General features: G+C 34.9%; 1 protein-coding gene across 1 annotated transcript in view; it reads right to left on the bottom strand.

Annotated features, from left to right (window-relative positions):
- ADGRV1 (adhesion G protein-coupled receptor V1) overlaps nt 1-14,746 on the bottom strand; it is a 270,716-nt gene that overhangs the window by 71,943 nt on the left and 184,027 nt on the right. The window contains exons 85-86 of the mRNA XM_062018552.1: nt 12,175-12,291; nt 5,000-5,178 (exon numbers count right to left, since the gene is read on the bottom strand). Coding sequence (XP_061874536.1) covers nt 5,000-5,178; nt 12,175-12,291 — 296 coding nt within the window. The remainder of the gene's footprint in view (nt 1-4,999; nt 5,179-12,174; nt 12,292-14,746) is intronic.

Consider the following 14,746-nt stretch of genomic DNA (forward strand, 5'->3'; position numbering starts at 1 on the left):
AGAGGAAATTATATGAGTTGCTTCAATTAAAAAAAGGTAGGCTAAAGCTTGACAAAAGCTGTGTTTGAAAACCACCTTGAACAGGTTTTGCAAGGACACAGAGGGCAGGGAGATGTTTGTTTACAAATTTTAAATTTGTATTCTCTCATATCTAATCACTTCCAGCTTTCTCTTTTTCAAAGGTTACTTGTTTTAGTATATATTCTAATAAAAACAATCCTCTGGCCTTCTTACTGGAGTTGAGTTTCAAGAAAGAGGACTAGTTAGACTCAAAGCTTAAAGCTGCAACAAGAGGTCTTCCCAAGTTTATAAAAAACATACTTTAATGATATTGTAGTAATTGTTTCCAAATCACCTAAGTGAGTTAAAAGTTCAGGATTCTCTGAGCTGTGATTCTGGTCAGTTTTAGAGTAGCATTAAGTGTTTTTCTTATAACATCTATTTTGGCTTTGGACAATCTCTTGGGCACAAGTACACTGAATGTAGCATAATTAGCCTCTAAACTCATGTTTGGGAACAAAACCTGATGCTTTTAATGAAATAATTTTGGCCTCTGATCTCAGAAATAGATGAGTTAAGGCAAAACTCTGCAAATGGGTGTAGTTTCACTGACTAAAAAAGGATATTGAAATTTTTACTTGTATACAAGTGTAAAACATTAAATTTTCAGATTTATGACAAAACAGAAAGCTAAATTATTGTAAAGGATTCCCATTTTAGAAGTTCTTATGCTTGCCGCTTTGTTTTGTAAGAGAATTATAAGGTGTCACAACCCCAAATCCAGCTTCCTCCATAAAAGATGATTCAATTGTTTATAATCTCAAGTCATTCACCACTCTGAGGTTTTTTATCTTTACCTACATTAGTTTCCAGAACTGCCTACAGTCTGTAAATCCCCTGTGATGCAATCCCTATAAAGATACATTGTAGGCGTACACTGCTGACAGTTTTTCTTCAGAGTAACCACCAATGAGACCAGGATGAAACTGGTGGGAGCTAGACTACATAATTCTTCCCATTCCTTTCCTCATCCCTCCATTGGACTTGATATCACTCTTTGTCAGTATCTACAGTTTCAACTGATCTCCATTTGTTTTCCACCATCTCAGGTTAACTGTGTCTTTGAACTTTAAGAGATATACTAGAAATATACTACTCAGTTTAAACATGTTGCTAGGACTAAACTTGCTTTGAGAAAGTTAGCAAAAAGATTTTCAGAAATGAGGACGTGACTGGCTACTCATGTATAACAGGGCAACAGCAAATATTGAACCGTTTTGAAGTTGGGAACCACAGTGGGCCTTGGAATTTGATTTTAAGCTGAACTCTTGCCTTGTTGTGAACCCATCTGTTCATCATTTTTTGCTTAAAAGATTTTTTAAAAAGTTTAACAGTAAAATTTATTCCTAGAAGTAGAAGGAGGATCTTAAAATGTGCAAGACCATTAACAGTTCCTGCAAAAACCCCACAAATTATTAGTTTGGTTTATAATCCTGAAAGAGACAATCAGATGGCAAATAAGAAAAAAAAAAACAAAACAAAAAACAAGCACCAAAAGAAGGCAAAGGCTATCCTGAGGTCTCTAACTATGAACACAAAGTCACGGTGACTTCTAACGTAATAAGAAATAACAAAAGGAAATACTATTTTAAAATAGCATGTACATAAATGGCAGAATTTATATCTTCAGAAGATATTTCAGTCACAGAGATTTTTGATAGAGATTGTGGCAAATTCAAACAGGGGTTGGAAAATTGCCTGTGTGACATAAAACCCTAGAAATATAGAATAATATACCTTTTTTTTCTTTATAGTGACTTTGAACCATCTATTTGAGAGCTTAATTCAAATTTCAGTTATTCACCAGTTAAAAGGAGCAGACACCTGCCTTATCACTTAAAATATTAAAGTCTCAGTAGTCATGACAATTGTTAAGAAAGGATATACATTTTAGTGCATAGTTTCTAGAGATCAGGGTAGCAAATATACCTGAAATTTAGAGACACATTAGAGATTTCATTTACAAACACTGACAAACCTTCATGGAACATTTTTATCATATCATAAAAAGTAAAAAAACCAGACAGATGGCAAATACCTACCCACACTCCTTCTGCAAGTCAGCTGCATATAGAGATTGCCCTTACTTTGAAACTTGATGACATAATTGAGCCAATGATTATTACACAGAGAAATTAAGCAGAGGTGCAGTTACAGACATCTGCATCTTTTTTAAAAGAAGATGTGAGAACAAAGGCATATTTTTAACAAGGGATAAAATCTTACTGCTTTCCCTAGTAAAGATATTGCACCAGAAATTCACAGAACCTCTGCATTTTTCTTTACATATATCCAGCTCTTCCTCCATTCAAACCCATTCTGTGGAAATGCCCATCTCATTACTTATTTCATTCAAATTATGCTGATTTGCCTTTCATCTGCAACTTTTCTGGTCCTAATCAAATAACTTATGACATCCTCAGCAGAGCAAAGGGAGGAATTAAAGACCCCATTCTTGGAAGTTAGGTCCTTCACATATCATTGAGCTATGATCTGAAAATAATTGTTATTTGGTCGCATTGACACAAATTTACCAGTACCTTAAAGCATTCACATCATGTCAAAGAGTGCAGTGTTCATGCAATACATGAACTGAATTAGTTATGAATCACAGAACCTTAAGGGTTGGAAGGGACTTTCACCAATGTGTAAACTACTTTTATGACCATGGAAGCCCATTAATTTTATAATGTAAGGTGTTAAAGGATTTCTTGTACAAAATCAATACATGCATCTGTGTATAGAATTTCTCATATCCAAAACATGGCTATGTCATAATATTTCTTTTGAAGCACAAAATCCAAGACACTTCAAATTGTACAAGCATAAAATGAAGTTCTTTCAGCATAGCCATCCTGTTGGCTGTTAATTGTGCCCATGACATTCTTGTTAGGAACAAAACAATTGGTGAGACAACACAGCAAAACTTAGTTGCCTGAAGGAGTGACCATTGAGCTAACAGCTTTCAGGGCATTTATTACTTTAACTCCATCTTACAGCTTTCATATGAAATGAGCTTCTTAGCAGCACATCATTGTTCTCAAACTATTTCTGAAGCTGATTCTGAAATTATTATGTAATGACTTTGAATTTGGAAATCTCCTTGTTACGTTTTCCACTACTACATCCTGGTTTGGAGAAAATGTGCTGAGTGATGTAGTTCAATCTGACCTAATTCATACATTCTGTCTTTAAAGGTCCTCTTTGTATAATTAAGAGAAACTTTTAAAGTGCTCTTCAAGTCATGAGTTAGCATTGATGTTACTTTTGAAAATCTTTGCAGATATCTCCTTACAATATTTGCATCGGCTGAGCTGAAAGAAGTTGCACACTCATTAAGCTTGGGATGATTTCTGGTATTTTCCCAGTTTAATAAGATTCTGGAAAAAAAATGTATTTAATTTGGGCAAATGATTTGGACTCAGTAATTTTCCTCTATTCAATAATTTTATCAGAACTTACAGATCTTTCCTTGATTTTGAAGAATGAGACATGGACACTAAAAGAAAACAACTTTGAAACTGTGGTTCACTGCATAATTATATCATCAGCCCACTCACTGATTGCAATCAGAAGACTTCATTATGCTACACAATTTCTTGTGTTTACTATGCCCAGAGAAGTATTTTCCATGATGAAAAATACAAAATTCTTGTTCACTATATTCTGTGAGGAAATATCTATGTCTATGGAATGGTACAGAGTTAAGCAGCTCTTTCTGATATAGCACGAATACTCTTCTGAGTTGAGAACTGGAGTCTATTAATGCGGGGCTAAACCTTGGCTAACATGGCTAGACAGCTAATACCCAGTGTAGCTCATTTAGATCTAAACCAGATATGCCTGCTTATCCTGCAGCTCCTCAGGTGGAAGAACAAATATGTATACACAAGTAATACTTATAAGCGCACATATATACATAAACATATATATTAAAACACAGATATCGAATTTCAGTATCAACTTTTCACAGTAGTTTCCCTTGTGGGACAAAAAACCACTTTGCTGTATTTCGTACAATGGAATGACACACATTGTATTTTCTTCTTCTATTAAAGACAGATTAATATTCTCCTAGTTTGGATTTATTCTGCAAGTACCTTTATAAGGATTTTTCATTAAAAGAATTAGTACATTTATTTTAAAAAGAAATTGTGTGTTTACTCTTTCCTGTGCATGAAACCTGTAAATATGACACAAAGTGAATAAGCATAAGTTTCATATCCTAGAATAGCTATTATAGTTTTTCCAGAAAAAGGGCCAGAGTAAAAGAGATAGAGAAGGAGAATGAAAATATTTCTTTCTGTATCTTTCCACTTAAATGCCCAATGTCCTATGATGATGCACTGTTTTAATTAGGAGAGTTTTCTGAGGTTATATATCTTATTGAAAGCACTGTGATAATTATTGGCATTATAGCAATGCTCAAATTGGGAACAGTTGGGAACACAATATATTTAATACTCCAAGAGAAACATTTCAGGAAATATGTTTGACATATTAAAGTAGAAATATCGTTTAATAATCTAAATGAGGATTAAGGCTTGGCTTGCCATCATGTTTTTTTAAAAACATGGAAATGAAATGGAAAGAAGACGTGCTCTACTGCTCACTTATGCAGCAGTAGATATTTCTATCCTTTAGCCTGGAATTGCACAGTCTCAGAGCAAAGCTCTCAAAGCAGACATGCTCGAGCTGCCTCTGCCAATGCCCAGCCCTGGGTGGAACTGTGGAGAAAATGGAGCAATGTCCAGTTGTATGGGAAGTGCTGCACTGCATATTGGTGACACACATGCTTTATCTCCACCAAAAGAGAAAGCCCCACACCTTTCTGCATTTGACTGTATGTATATCTCCTTCTCTATGTGCAAGCAAATTAAATTTAGAGCCATATAGAAAGTACAACAGTTAGTTCGTGCTTTTTTAAAGGAAAACTTACAAATCTCCGTAGATAAGGCCATAAATCTGTGCTGTGCTGTGATGATAGATTCCTCTCAGAACAATTAATAGCAGGATCACAACAAAAGCTGGAAGACCCCAACTCAAAAGGAAGTAAAGCAGATAGCGTCGCTCTGTGTGTTCATCATTCATCACCAGGACATACCAGAAATTAATAGCCTGAAGAACAATGCAGAATATTAATCAGTAGACTTGATGGATGATTAGCTATCTCAAAAAACAAATCACTCTCAAAGTCACAATACAGCATATTTCTGTCCCAGCATATGTGTGTATATAAACATTTTTCAGTATGAATACTTTGTTCTGATTTTCTTCTTTTAAGTAGGGACTGATTGTAACAGAAGCATGTTAATTTACATAACTATTAGGTTTGGAATTAGACTATCAGAGAGGAAGGGACAGTAGAAGACACTGTTTTGTCAGTGCAAAAATAGCTTTGAGGTACAAAAGTAGCTTTCCTACAGGATTTGCATACCTTCACAGAAAAGACTGGCATGTAACATTGCTGAATCTGATCCATATTGAATCTTTTTTTACTACTATTCTGCTCTATGTGTCTTCCTGTAGGAAATGCACTAACCTTCATCAACAGATGGTAGTACAGGTTGGCCAGTTCAACAAAGACATGGAGTGAGTCCAGCAAAGGGCCATGAAGATAATTTATAGTCTGGACCATCTCTCCTATGAGGAGAGGCTGAGGGAGCTGAGAGTGTTCAGCCTGGAAAGGAGGAAGCTCAGGAGGATCTTATCCATGTGTATAAACACCTGATGAGAGGTAGTGACAAAGAGGGAGACAGACTTTCCTGAGTGGTGCCCAATGGTAGGACAAGAGGCAATGGGTAAAAATTAATACACATGAAATTCCATCTGGACACATGAAGAAATATTTTTCAGTGTTGGAATGGTCAAACACTAGGCCAAGCTGTCCAGAGAAGTTGTGGAGTCTCTGTCCTTAGAGCTAATCAAAACATAACTGAATATAGACCTGGGTAACCTGCCCTAGCCGATCCTGCTTGAGCCAGTATGTTGGACTAGGCAGTCATTATGTGTAACTATAGAATCACAGAATTGTTATATTTGGAAAAGACCTTGAAGACCATCAGGTACAACTACTAACTTCACGCTGCCAAGTCTGTCACTATACTAAACCATACTCACAGTTCTTCATCTACAAGATAAAAAAAAAAAAGGTAAATAAGTGAATGAAAATTCACTTCATCTCTAAAACAATCTATGTCTTCTTATGGCCAATTAATCCTAAAATGGCATAACTAAGGATTTAAAACTATAAATGAACCAAAATGAAGACGTGGAACAGCAGAAATCTCTTGAAAGAATCAATAGTATAAGTAAAGAAACCCTTCAAGTAAAATAAAATACTTAAGAGTTTTTCTTGGATCTTTGCATTTTCTTTAAGAATAGAAACATTTTCCTACATACTGACCAATTTTAAGCACATCTACACATTTTTTGCTATTCTCTAATAAAAATCTAAACTATCCATAACAAAATTAGGTTTTGCAAATGTTTCCTCACTTCCTCCACTTCAACCATATTATACCAGCTACAGATCTGCATATTACATAATTTTCTGTCACCTTTTACATGGGACAAATAAGGGATTATTTTTGTCTTTTTATGTCTAGAGGACATTTAATTCAACTCATGTCTCTAGCTTGTCTTGACAGCCAATGGAGAGAGAATAGACATCTTCAGTCACTCATTGCCCACTACCCAGTCATACTCATCTCTCTCCACTGCCTACACAGGGATTTCATATAATAATGTTGATTTATACGCTTAATTTTCAGCTGTCTATTGTTAGGATTGCTAAAATCCATATACAGTGATAAGACAATTGCAAGGTGATTTTTATGAAATCTTGCAGATGCCCTTCAGCTAAAGGTTTGCTCAGGCAGACTGAATTTTCACAATCAAGTAGTTATTTAGTGGCTTGTGGACTTATGCAAGTCTTATCAGTTAGTCATCATTAGAGGTTTTTTTCTGTGATTTATACAGCATGAATGCACAATATTCTCCATCATGAATCATAAAGAACATTGTATCTGCTAATAAATTTTTTTTAAAAGTTCAGTAAGCATTTTTTAATGCTCCCTTAGAGAATGCCATTTTATAAATATATCTAGTAATGTAATTATACAGTAATTGTTACAGACTTTTCAATTTTCGTTTTGTGATCAGTGCTATGTGAACAAAGGCAAAGTTGAAAGAACACAGGAAAATCCTACCATATAACTGTAACTGTGCTGTGTACATTGAAAGAACACAGAAAAACTTAATTGCACTGTTGGACATTCACAGGAAGAAAACATTAAACAGATGAAAATGGTCTGTGGAAAAACAATCCACAGTCTGTGGAAAGATTTGTTTATTCACTTACAATGTATTTTTCTCTCTTAACTTTTACATGGGTCTGGAAACACATTCAAGATTTTGTCACCTTATGCCAATAAACATTCTTCAGATTATTTGTATTCCTGATTAGGCTGTGCTTCACTGTCTGCATTTCCAGACAGCAAAATCCTTGTACTGATTTATGACATTATGCTCAGGGATTGTTGGTTCTACTAATTCTGACAATCTGGTGAACACTGTTTTCAGTCATCTAACTGAGATTGCTTTCTAAGAAATGGTACCTTGTGTCCCTGCTCTGTGTTTGTTTAGCCATATTTACCTCTCTCACTTCATTTATCACAGAAGAACCCTTTAACACCAGTACTGCTGAAAGATGTAAGCAGGTTTGGATAGGTCATCATTCCCTACACAACATTTCTGTTGTGTTAATTATACATTCTTGTCTTCAATCTCTTCAAAATTTTCCAAAATTTAATCGATGAAATACAAATAGTGAAGCTAATTTTAGCAAATCCATTCCTGTTGGCATGCTGCAACAAGAATCAGTTCTACATTAGAATAAAAAGTACAGTCCAGAAAGATTTCTTTCCTTTTAGAATGAGGGAATTAATTGAAATTATCTTCCCAAACTTGGAGAGTTTTTGTTTATTTCTCCATTAATTTATCTTTAGTGAGAATCTGAGTAGATCTAGTAACTATTGTTTAAAGTCTTTCCCAACTGAGTGGGAAAATTTCTATTTCCTTTTTTCCTTCTTTTTAGGAATGATCACAACTCTAATTTTCAGAATATCTGGATATTTTTATATAAATATTATTTTTCAAAGCTGTTAAGTAGTGTATAAATCATTCTCAAAAATAAGCATTAAACTTGTAATGTAAGTACTTTTCTGACAAGTCTGCAATAAATATATAGAAAATGTAAGGTGCCATTAAATCCACAAAGGAGGAAGATTCAGGTATGGGTGACAGCAAGCTCATGACATTCACTCTGATTTGCTTATTGAACTGTCATTTTAACTGCTGTTGATTTACTCCTCTGTAGCAATGGATTAAAAAAATTACAAAAAGCCCACTTTTCCCCATAATTTTACTATATGTCAGAATTGTCAGTTAAGCAGTACACAATTTATGTTCTCCCTTGAAAGACAGCTTTTAACTGGTTTTTGGTAACAAGTAAAAAAGCACTAAAAGAAGAAAATTATTTTTCCTGGTAAATGGTTATCATACCACAGATTTGTCATGAGAAGAGCAAAAGAAAGCAGAAAGGCAGTTTTAGTGTGTGCTCCCAAGATGAAAGCACAGACTGCATTTGAAAATCCAGGCTTATGCTTTAGCAACATACATTTCTATGAAGGGACGTTAGTCAGGAAGAAGAAGTCTGAGTTTCAGACATTAGTATAAAGCAAATATTTCAGTCAAAGCTCACTCTATGAGCACAAAGAGTCATTTACACCCTGTTTACTCCTTTACTCTGCAGTCAAAAAAGCCTCATACTTAAAAAATAGGGTAAAGTTATCAACATTTTGCAACTTAAAAAAATGTCCCTACAAAACCAGGAAAGAAGACAATGTGACACTAAAGGACAGGAACAATCAGACAAGTGGGGATGATTTGATGTAGCCTTTGTTCTGACTCTGAAAATGGACCAGGTGGCCTTTGAAATCCGTTCCATTCCTGCATTTCAGTCAGTACACGGGTAGCATCTATGTGTGTAGTACAAACATTTTTACTGAATGTAAGTCTATAAACAGAAGCTAAAAATAGAAAAAAAAAAAAAAAGAATACCAAGTTCTATCTTTTGTTTTTGTAAACAGAAATAAAATATCATAAAATGCTAATTACTATACCTAGTAAAACGTAGAAGGTTGAAATATTAGGAAAAAGGGTAAGGAAATTTTCCTACACTCTAGAAAGTGAAGGACTTTGATATGGACTAGAGAATTGAATCTGTATAGGCCCAATTGTACTGTCCTGTAGGCTTCTGTTGCCTGAAAATGTTGCTCCACCACCTTTTCATCATTTAAAATTGTCTGGATTCTCTGGATGTTTCAGTTCTACAAATCTGTACATATCTGCATTCTTCTCACACTTCACTACCACAATCACTCACTTTTATATGCAGTGATCAAGACCGATGGGAGCAGATTTGTGTAAAATTAGTGATCAAGCATGGGCACTATGCTATATTACCTCACAGAAGTCAGTGACTGCCTCAGTGTCAGTCAGTTTGCATAATTTTGTTCTTTCCCAGACAGAAGTATTCAAATCCTATATAAGTATATATACATTATTAACTCTGCATTCCAAACCAAGTCAATGTTAATTAAGTATACGATGCTCAGAAATATGAACATTCATTTCCCAGACAATTAAATCTATCTTTCAGACAGCAATAGCATCTAGACTTCAGAAATCAGTTTGATTTTCCTTTGGATCCACCAGCTTTGCTAATATTGCCATGGAGACCAATTCACACACAAAGATGTCCATAGCACTCCTTCAGTGCCTTCCCCACTCTGCAATGAGAAATATAAATTCAGGACTCATTCTCAATCTAAAAGAGTAAAATGTAGCTGAGGGCTGAGTTGATCTACATTTCAGATGATTACCCTTCTTTTTGAGTCTTTGAAACTTCAGGAATTATTCACAGCTAAAGAGCTACACCAACAAAAAGACACAATCCTTTTCACTCTGAACTTTACTCCTGGAAGCTCTTAGCTCATCATTAAGCAGGCTAGAAAGAATTTCCCTCTTAAGCACCTTTGTCGCCTCTGATTTGCATGAAGTCTTCATGACTAACAGAAACCTGAGGCTACACTAAATGCAACAAGATAATGCAAGTTCTTAGGATCTGGCCAAAGTCTATTCCAACAAAAAAAAAAGGGAATTCAATTATACCCATAACAATTACCAACTGTTAAGAATCATAAAGTTTTTGTCATTCTGAATAATAAAGCCTTGGATGAGCAAGTATTTGAAAGAGGAACCCTTTTGCAACTTACTGTACTGTAACACATATAGTATGGGAAAACAAAACACTATCAAACACAAAACAATCAAAACATCAGCTATCCCAATATAATGGCAACTTAAAAACTTTCCTTTGTCTGTTCAAAATAGTAAATGTTAATAGATCTGAAGCAACTTGGGAATGAAGTGAATAAGCAGCTGCAGAGAAGAACATCATTTATAGCTCACAAAGTCATTTAGGCTACTTAGCCTAAAAGAAAATCACAGGCCAAGATAGGTGAAGTATTGAGACAGCAGAAAGTAACATCCACTGGAGAGAATATTTAATCTGCTAAGTGTATAAATTGGGAAAACCAACAAGAATAAAAGGAGTACTAGTATCAACAAAGACAGAGCTGCTTAGATCTCTTTCCTCCATTTCTATCAGCAGTTGCAGCAGCACTGTATGTGACAGACCATCTACTTGCAGCTTGCTGAAACCAAAAATTACAGTGAAGATGTTAGAGAGGCTGCAACAGTTCCCAATGAAAATGAATCTTACATAATCCTAGGAAAATGCCAGGTACACCATGAATGTCATTGGGAGAGAAAGTTATATTTAGGTATAACCTAATTTGCAATTCTTGCTTTGTTCTGACAACCTGCATATTGGAGGATTTGTACAGTAATGTATGGAGATGTATAAATAAAGCTGTACGCTATAATAAATGTGCTACATATAAATCCTATTAGACAAAAAAATGGTATAATTCACACACTCATGTTAAATATATATTTCTAGAAGAAGATCTTATAATGTGTTTTCCAAGTAACGTCACAGCTTGTGATCTTGTCTTACAACTAACAAATCTGATTGTTCATGGTCTTCCACATCAGTTCAATTTCTTTTTTACACCATTTACTGTTCTATAATGTGTTAAAAGAGTAAAAAAGCTGGGGACAAGTCTGCTGGGGAGCAACTGAGAGACCAGGGAATGTTTAGCCTGGAAAAGAGGAAGCTGAGGGAAGACCTTCTTTCTCGCAGCAACAACCTGACAGGGAGTTGTGGACAGGGACAGGATAGTCTCTGCTTCCAAGCTACAAGACATGAGGAAATGGCCTCAAGTTGTACCAGAGGAGGTTTAGATTGGAGACTGGGAAACATTTCTTCATAGAAAGCATTTTCCAGGCCTGGCACAGGCTGCCAAGGGCTATGGTGGAGTCTCCATCCCTGAAGGGATTTCAAAGATGTGTAGTTGTGGCTGAGAGACATGGTCTAGTGGTGGCTGTGAAAGTACTGAACTTTATAAGCTAAAGGGTCTTTTCTAATCTAAATTATTCTATGAAATTTTGGCAATATTTATGAATGCACATTCTCCTTATTTTGATGTGAACATGATGGTATGTTTGTCATACTGTCAATCTAATGATTAAAATGCTACTGACTCAAAAAATTACAGTGTGGTTCAGTCTTACATTTCACTTGTGAAAGACTTTCAAAAGACCAACATATTCTCATAAAAGTTTTTTAGTCTAATAAAAATAGTTCTTCACTGTTTTGAGACAGTAACTTCCACAGGATGAAGTGACATGTGGAAATTCTTACACAGTTGTAATGGATATTAGTGGAAAAATTCTTTATAAGATTTGAATATTTACCCTTGAAGCTGTGACACTAATTTTAATAAAGACCATCTAATGCTTTGACCCTCCAATAGCATTGAATTACAGAGATACATATACTACAGTGAAATAGAAACATGACCTAAGTATCAGTTACTTTTAGAGAGGTTTAGGGGAAGGTGTAAAAGAGAGTAAGAGACAAACCTGAATAAGCATCCAGCTGAACTGGCAGAGGTAAAGGTAATGGGTAACAGATGCAAGGGCAGAGCAGCTTTCCTCTGAGAGATGTTGGCTCATGTAAGCAGAAGCCAGAAATGAAATCTGCAGGGAAAAAATGAACATATGCATATTGGAAAATAAAATTAATTTAATAATAATAATGAGGAAAAAGAAATCTTAATGTTTGGAAGTAAAATATGCACTCGGTGTTCCAGAGACTCAGGAGAGATACTTTGGACATTTAACATTCATCTAAAAGAAGTGACCCTTTAACATTGTCAGCCACAACATTAGCTTTAAATTTTTTGCGGACAATCTAGTATCCGTTCCATATATATCTGAAAAGCCTATAGAGACACTTAATATTTATTGTTTAATATTGTTCCCCAGACTAATTGCCATACAACATTAATCACCAATTTTGTAACTGAAGGTAGACGTTTTCCTCCATTAAAAAGAAGAGAGGAAATATCTTCTGATTTAAGTATGGCCAGAAATTTTATCGAGAAAAAAACAAACTCAGGAGGCATTTACTGTGTTCAGACTCCTGGATGTGGGAATATTATACCTCATCACATAAGACAGCAATACTGAACAAAAGGACTAAGTATTTCTTCTGTTACTAAGAGTAGACTAGGATTTCACATTCATGAGGCAGATGTGGGTTTTTCCACAGACATACCAAATGTCAAAGGAGTATATGTTGGCTGTGTAAGTAACCAATTCATTGTCTAATGAACAAAAGTATTTCAACTCTGACTGCAATGAATGTTGCTAAACAATTTCAGTATAGCATGTAAAATTAAAAGTACAACTCAGAAACTTTTAGTTCTGTTTTCTGTGAATTTCTTTATAGAGGAAATAGTTCTACAGGCAGACTTCCTTAAAGAATTAAAGTGTTCACATAAAGAAAGGCTCAATTTACCTACTGAATACCTGCAGTTAACTGATGATTCTTCCTTTCCTTTATGAGGAATACAGACTGCTATTTACCAAATTCTGACTCCACTAAAACAAATGCCATTGTCTGGAGTGGGTTAAACACAACTGAAATATGTGTGCAATAGCTGCCTTCCAATAGCCATAAACACAAGAAATGTTTGTGTAAACAACTTTGTATCACCACCTAGCTCTAACAATGCCAGCAGTACTTTCCTAAAACTTGAGTAAATGCTTCTACTTACAACAAGGACAACATGCTATACATCTGGGTGGAGAGGCTTTATCACCTTTTGTTCTGTGAAGACTTCTGTATATGTCAAGGATTGACTTAAGCTAAAGATAGACACAGAGAAGGAATGAAAACACAAAAGCAGACTGATGGAGTCTTGGAAACAGGTTTTTATCATCTTCTGGACTGAACTAGCTTGAAAGGATTTTGAATCTGTAATACAAAACTTATCAGTTCTGGCTTTTTTTTTTTGTGTTTCAAGAAAACAATTTTTTATTTATTAAGAAAAGATAAGTACTTCTCTATGTCAACAGTTTTTCAACCATAACAATGCAAAGAGTCCAAATATTTGTTAAAATTGTATACCCTTCATGATACTGACTTTTATTGAAGAAATAAAACCAGCAATACAGCTGAAGTAGCCACTCAGCTAAAAAATGATTGTATTTAGTGGCATTATGGTGTTTAACCCACCCCTCAAAAAGCCTAAAAAGATAAAAGAGACAAAGAGATATACAATATTTTCCAACAATTGTTATCGTGATTCTTGGGCAGAAGATATAAATGAGAATTGGTTTGTAACACAAAAAGCAAATGTCAGACTGTATTTTGAAATGTTGAGAGAAGAGACTGCAGTTCAGATATGCTGTTCTGACAAATACTGTCTATTTTGGCACTTAGAGCCTAAAATTCTATTTAGTAGAAATAAATGGAACTTGGGCCACTGAATAGACCTTTCCCGATAATATCTGAGGTGTTTAGGGAAACATATCAAAAACCCATTTGGCAAACAGATTGCTCCTTAGACATAACTACCTCATGTCTTCTGTACTTTGCTCAGTCTTTAACTGTAGTAGGCAATCTTTTGTAATAATGAACCCATTACTTTAATAAGCAAAATATGTACCATGTATTGGAATAAGTTGTTCCCTCTTGGAACAGTAAATAATATATATTAGATGTGTTCCTTTTGATACCACCTGTTCAGAGTCCATATGATTTTAAATATCCCTATTCAAACAATCTTTGTAACCTGCCATTTGGTTCTATGTTCAGATTATAACATAATGCCTCTGCCCAGTACCTGTGTTGATCCAAAATGCTTTAACTAAAGGATGACAAATAATTAAGTCATTCAAGCAGCAGACTGCCACTTCTGTTAATTTGTGTGCAATAGTTCTGTGCCACGTTCAAAATTACAGTGAAAGCATATGACTCACAAGATTGCTCTTGACAAAATGAAAAAAATAGAAGCAAAAAAATAAATGACACATTGATGCACTTCTGTTAAAGAGCAAAAAGATCTTTGACAGTGTTTCCATCTGACAGTCATTTACCCAGTTAATTAATCAAAGGATACTGCTATTCCTTTGTAACTCTAAGACA

This window comes from Colius striatus, chromosome Z (assembly GCF_028858725.1).
Source record: "Colius striatus isolate bColStr4 chromosome Z, bColStr4.1.hap1, whole genome shotgun sequence".
NCBI lineage: Eukaryota > Metazoa > Chordata > Aves > Coliiformes > Coliidae > Colius > Colius striatus.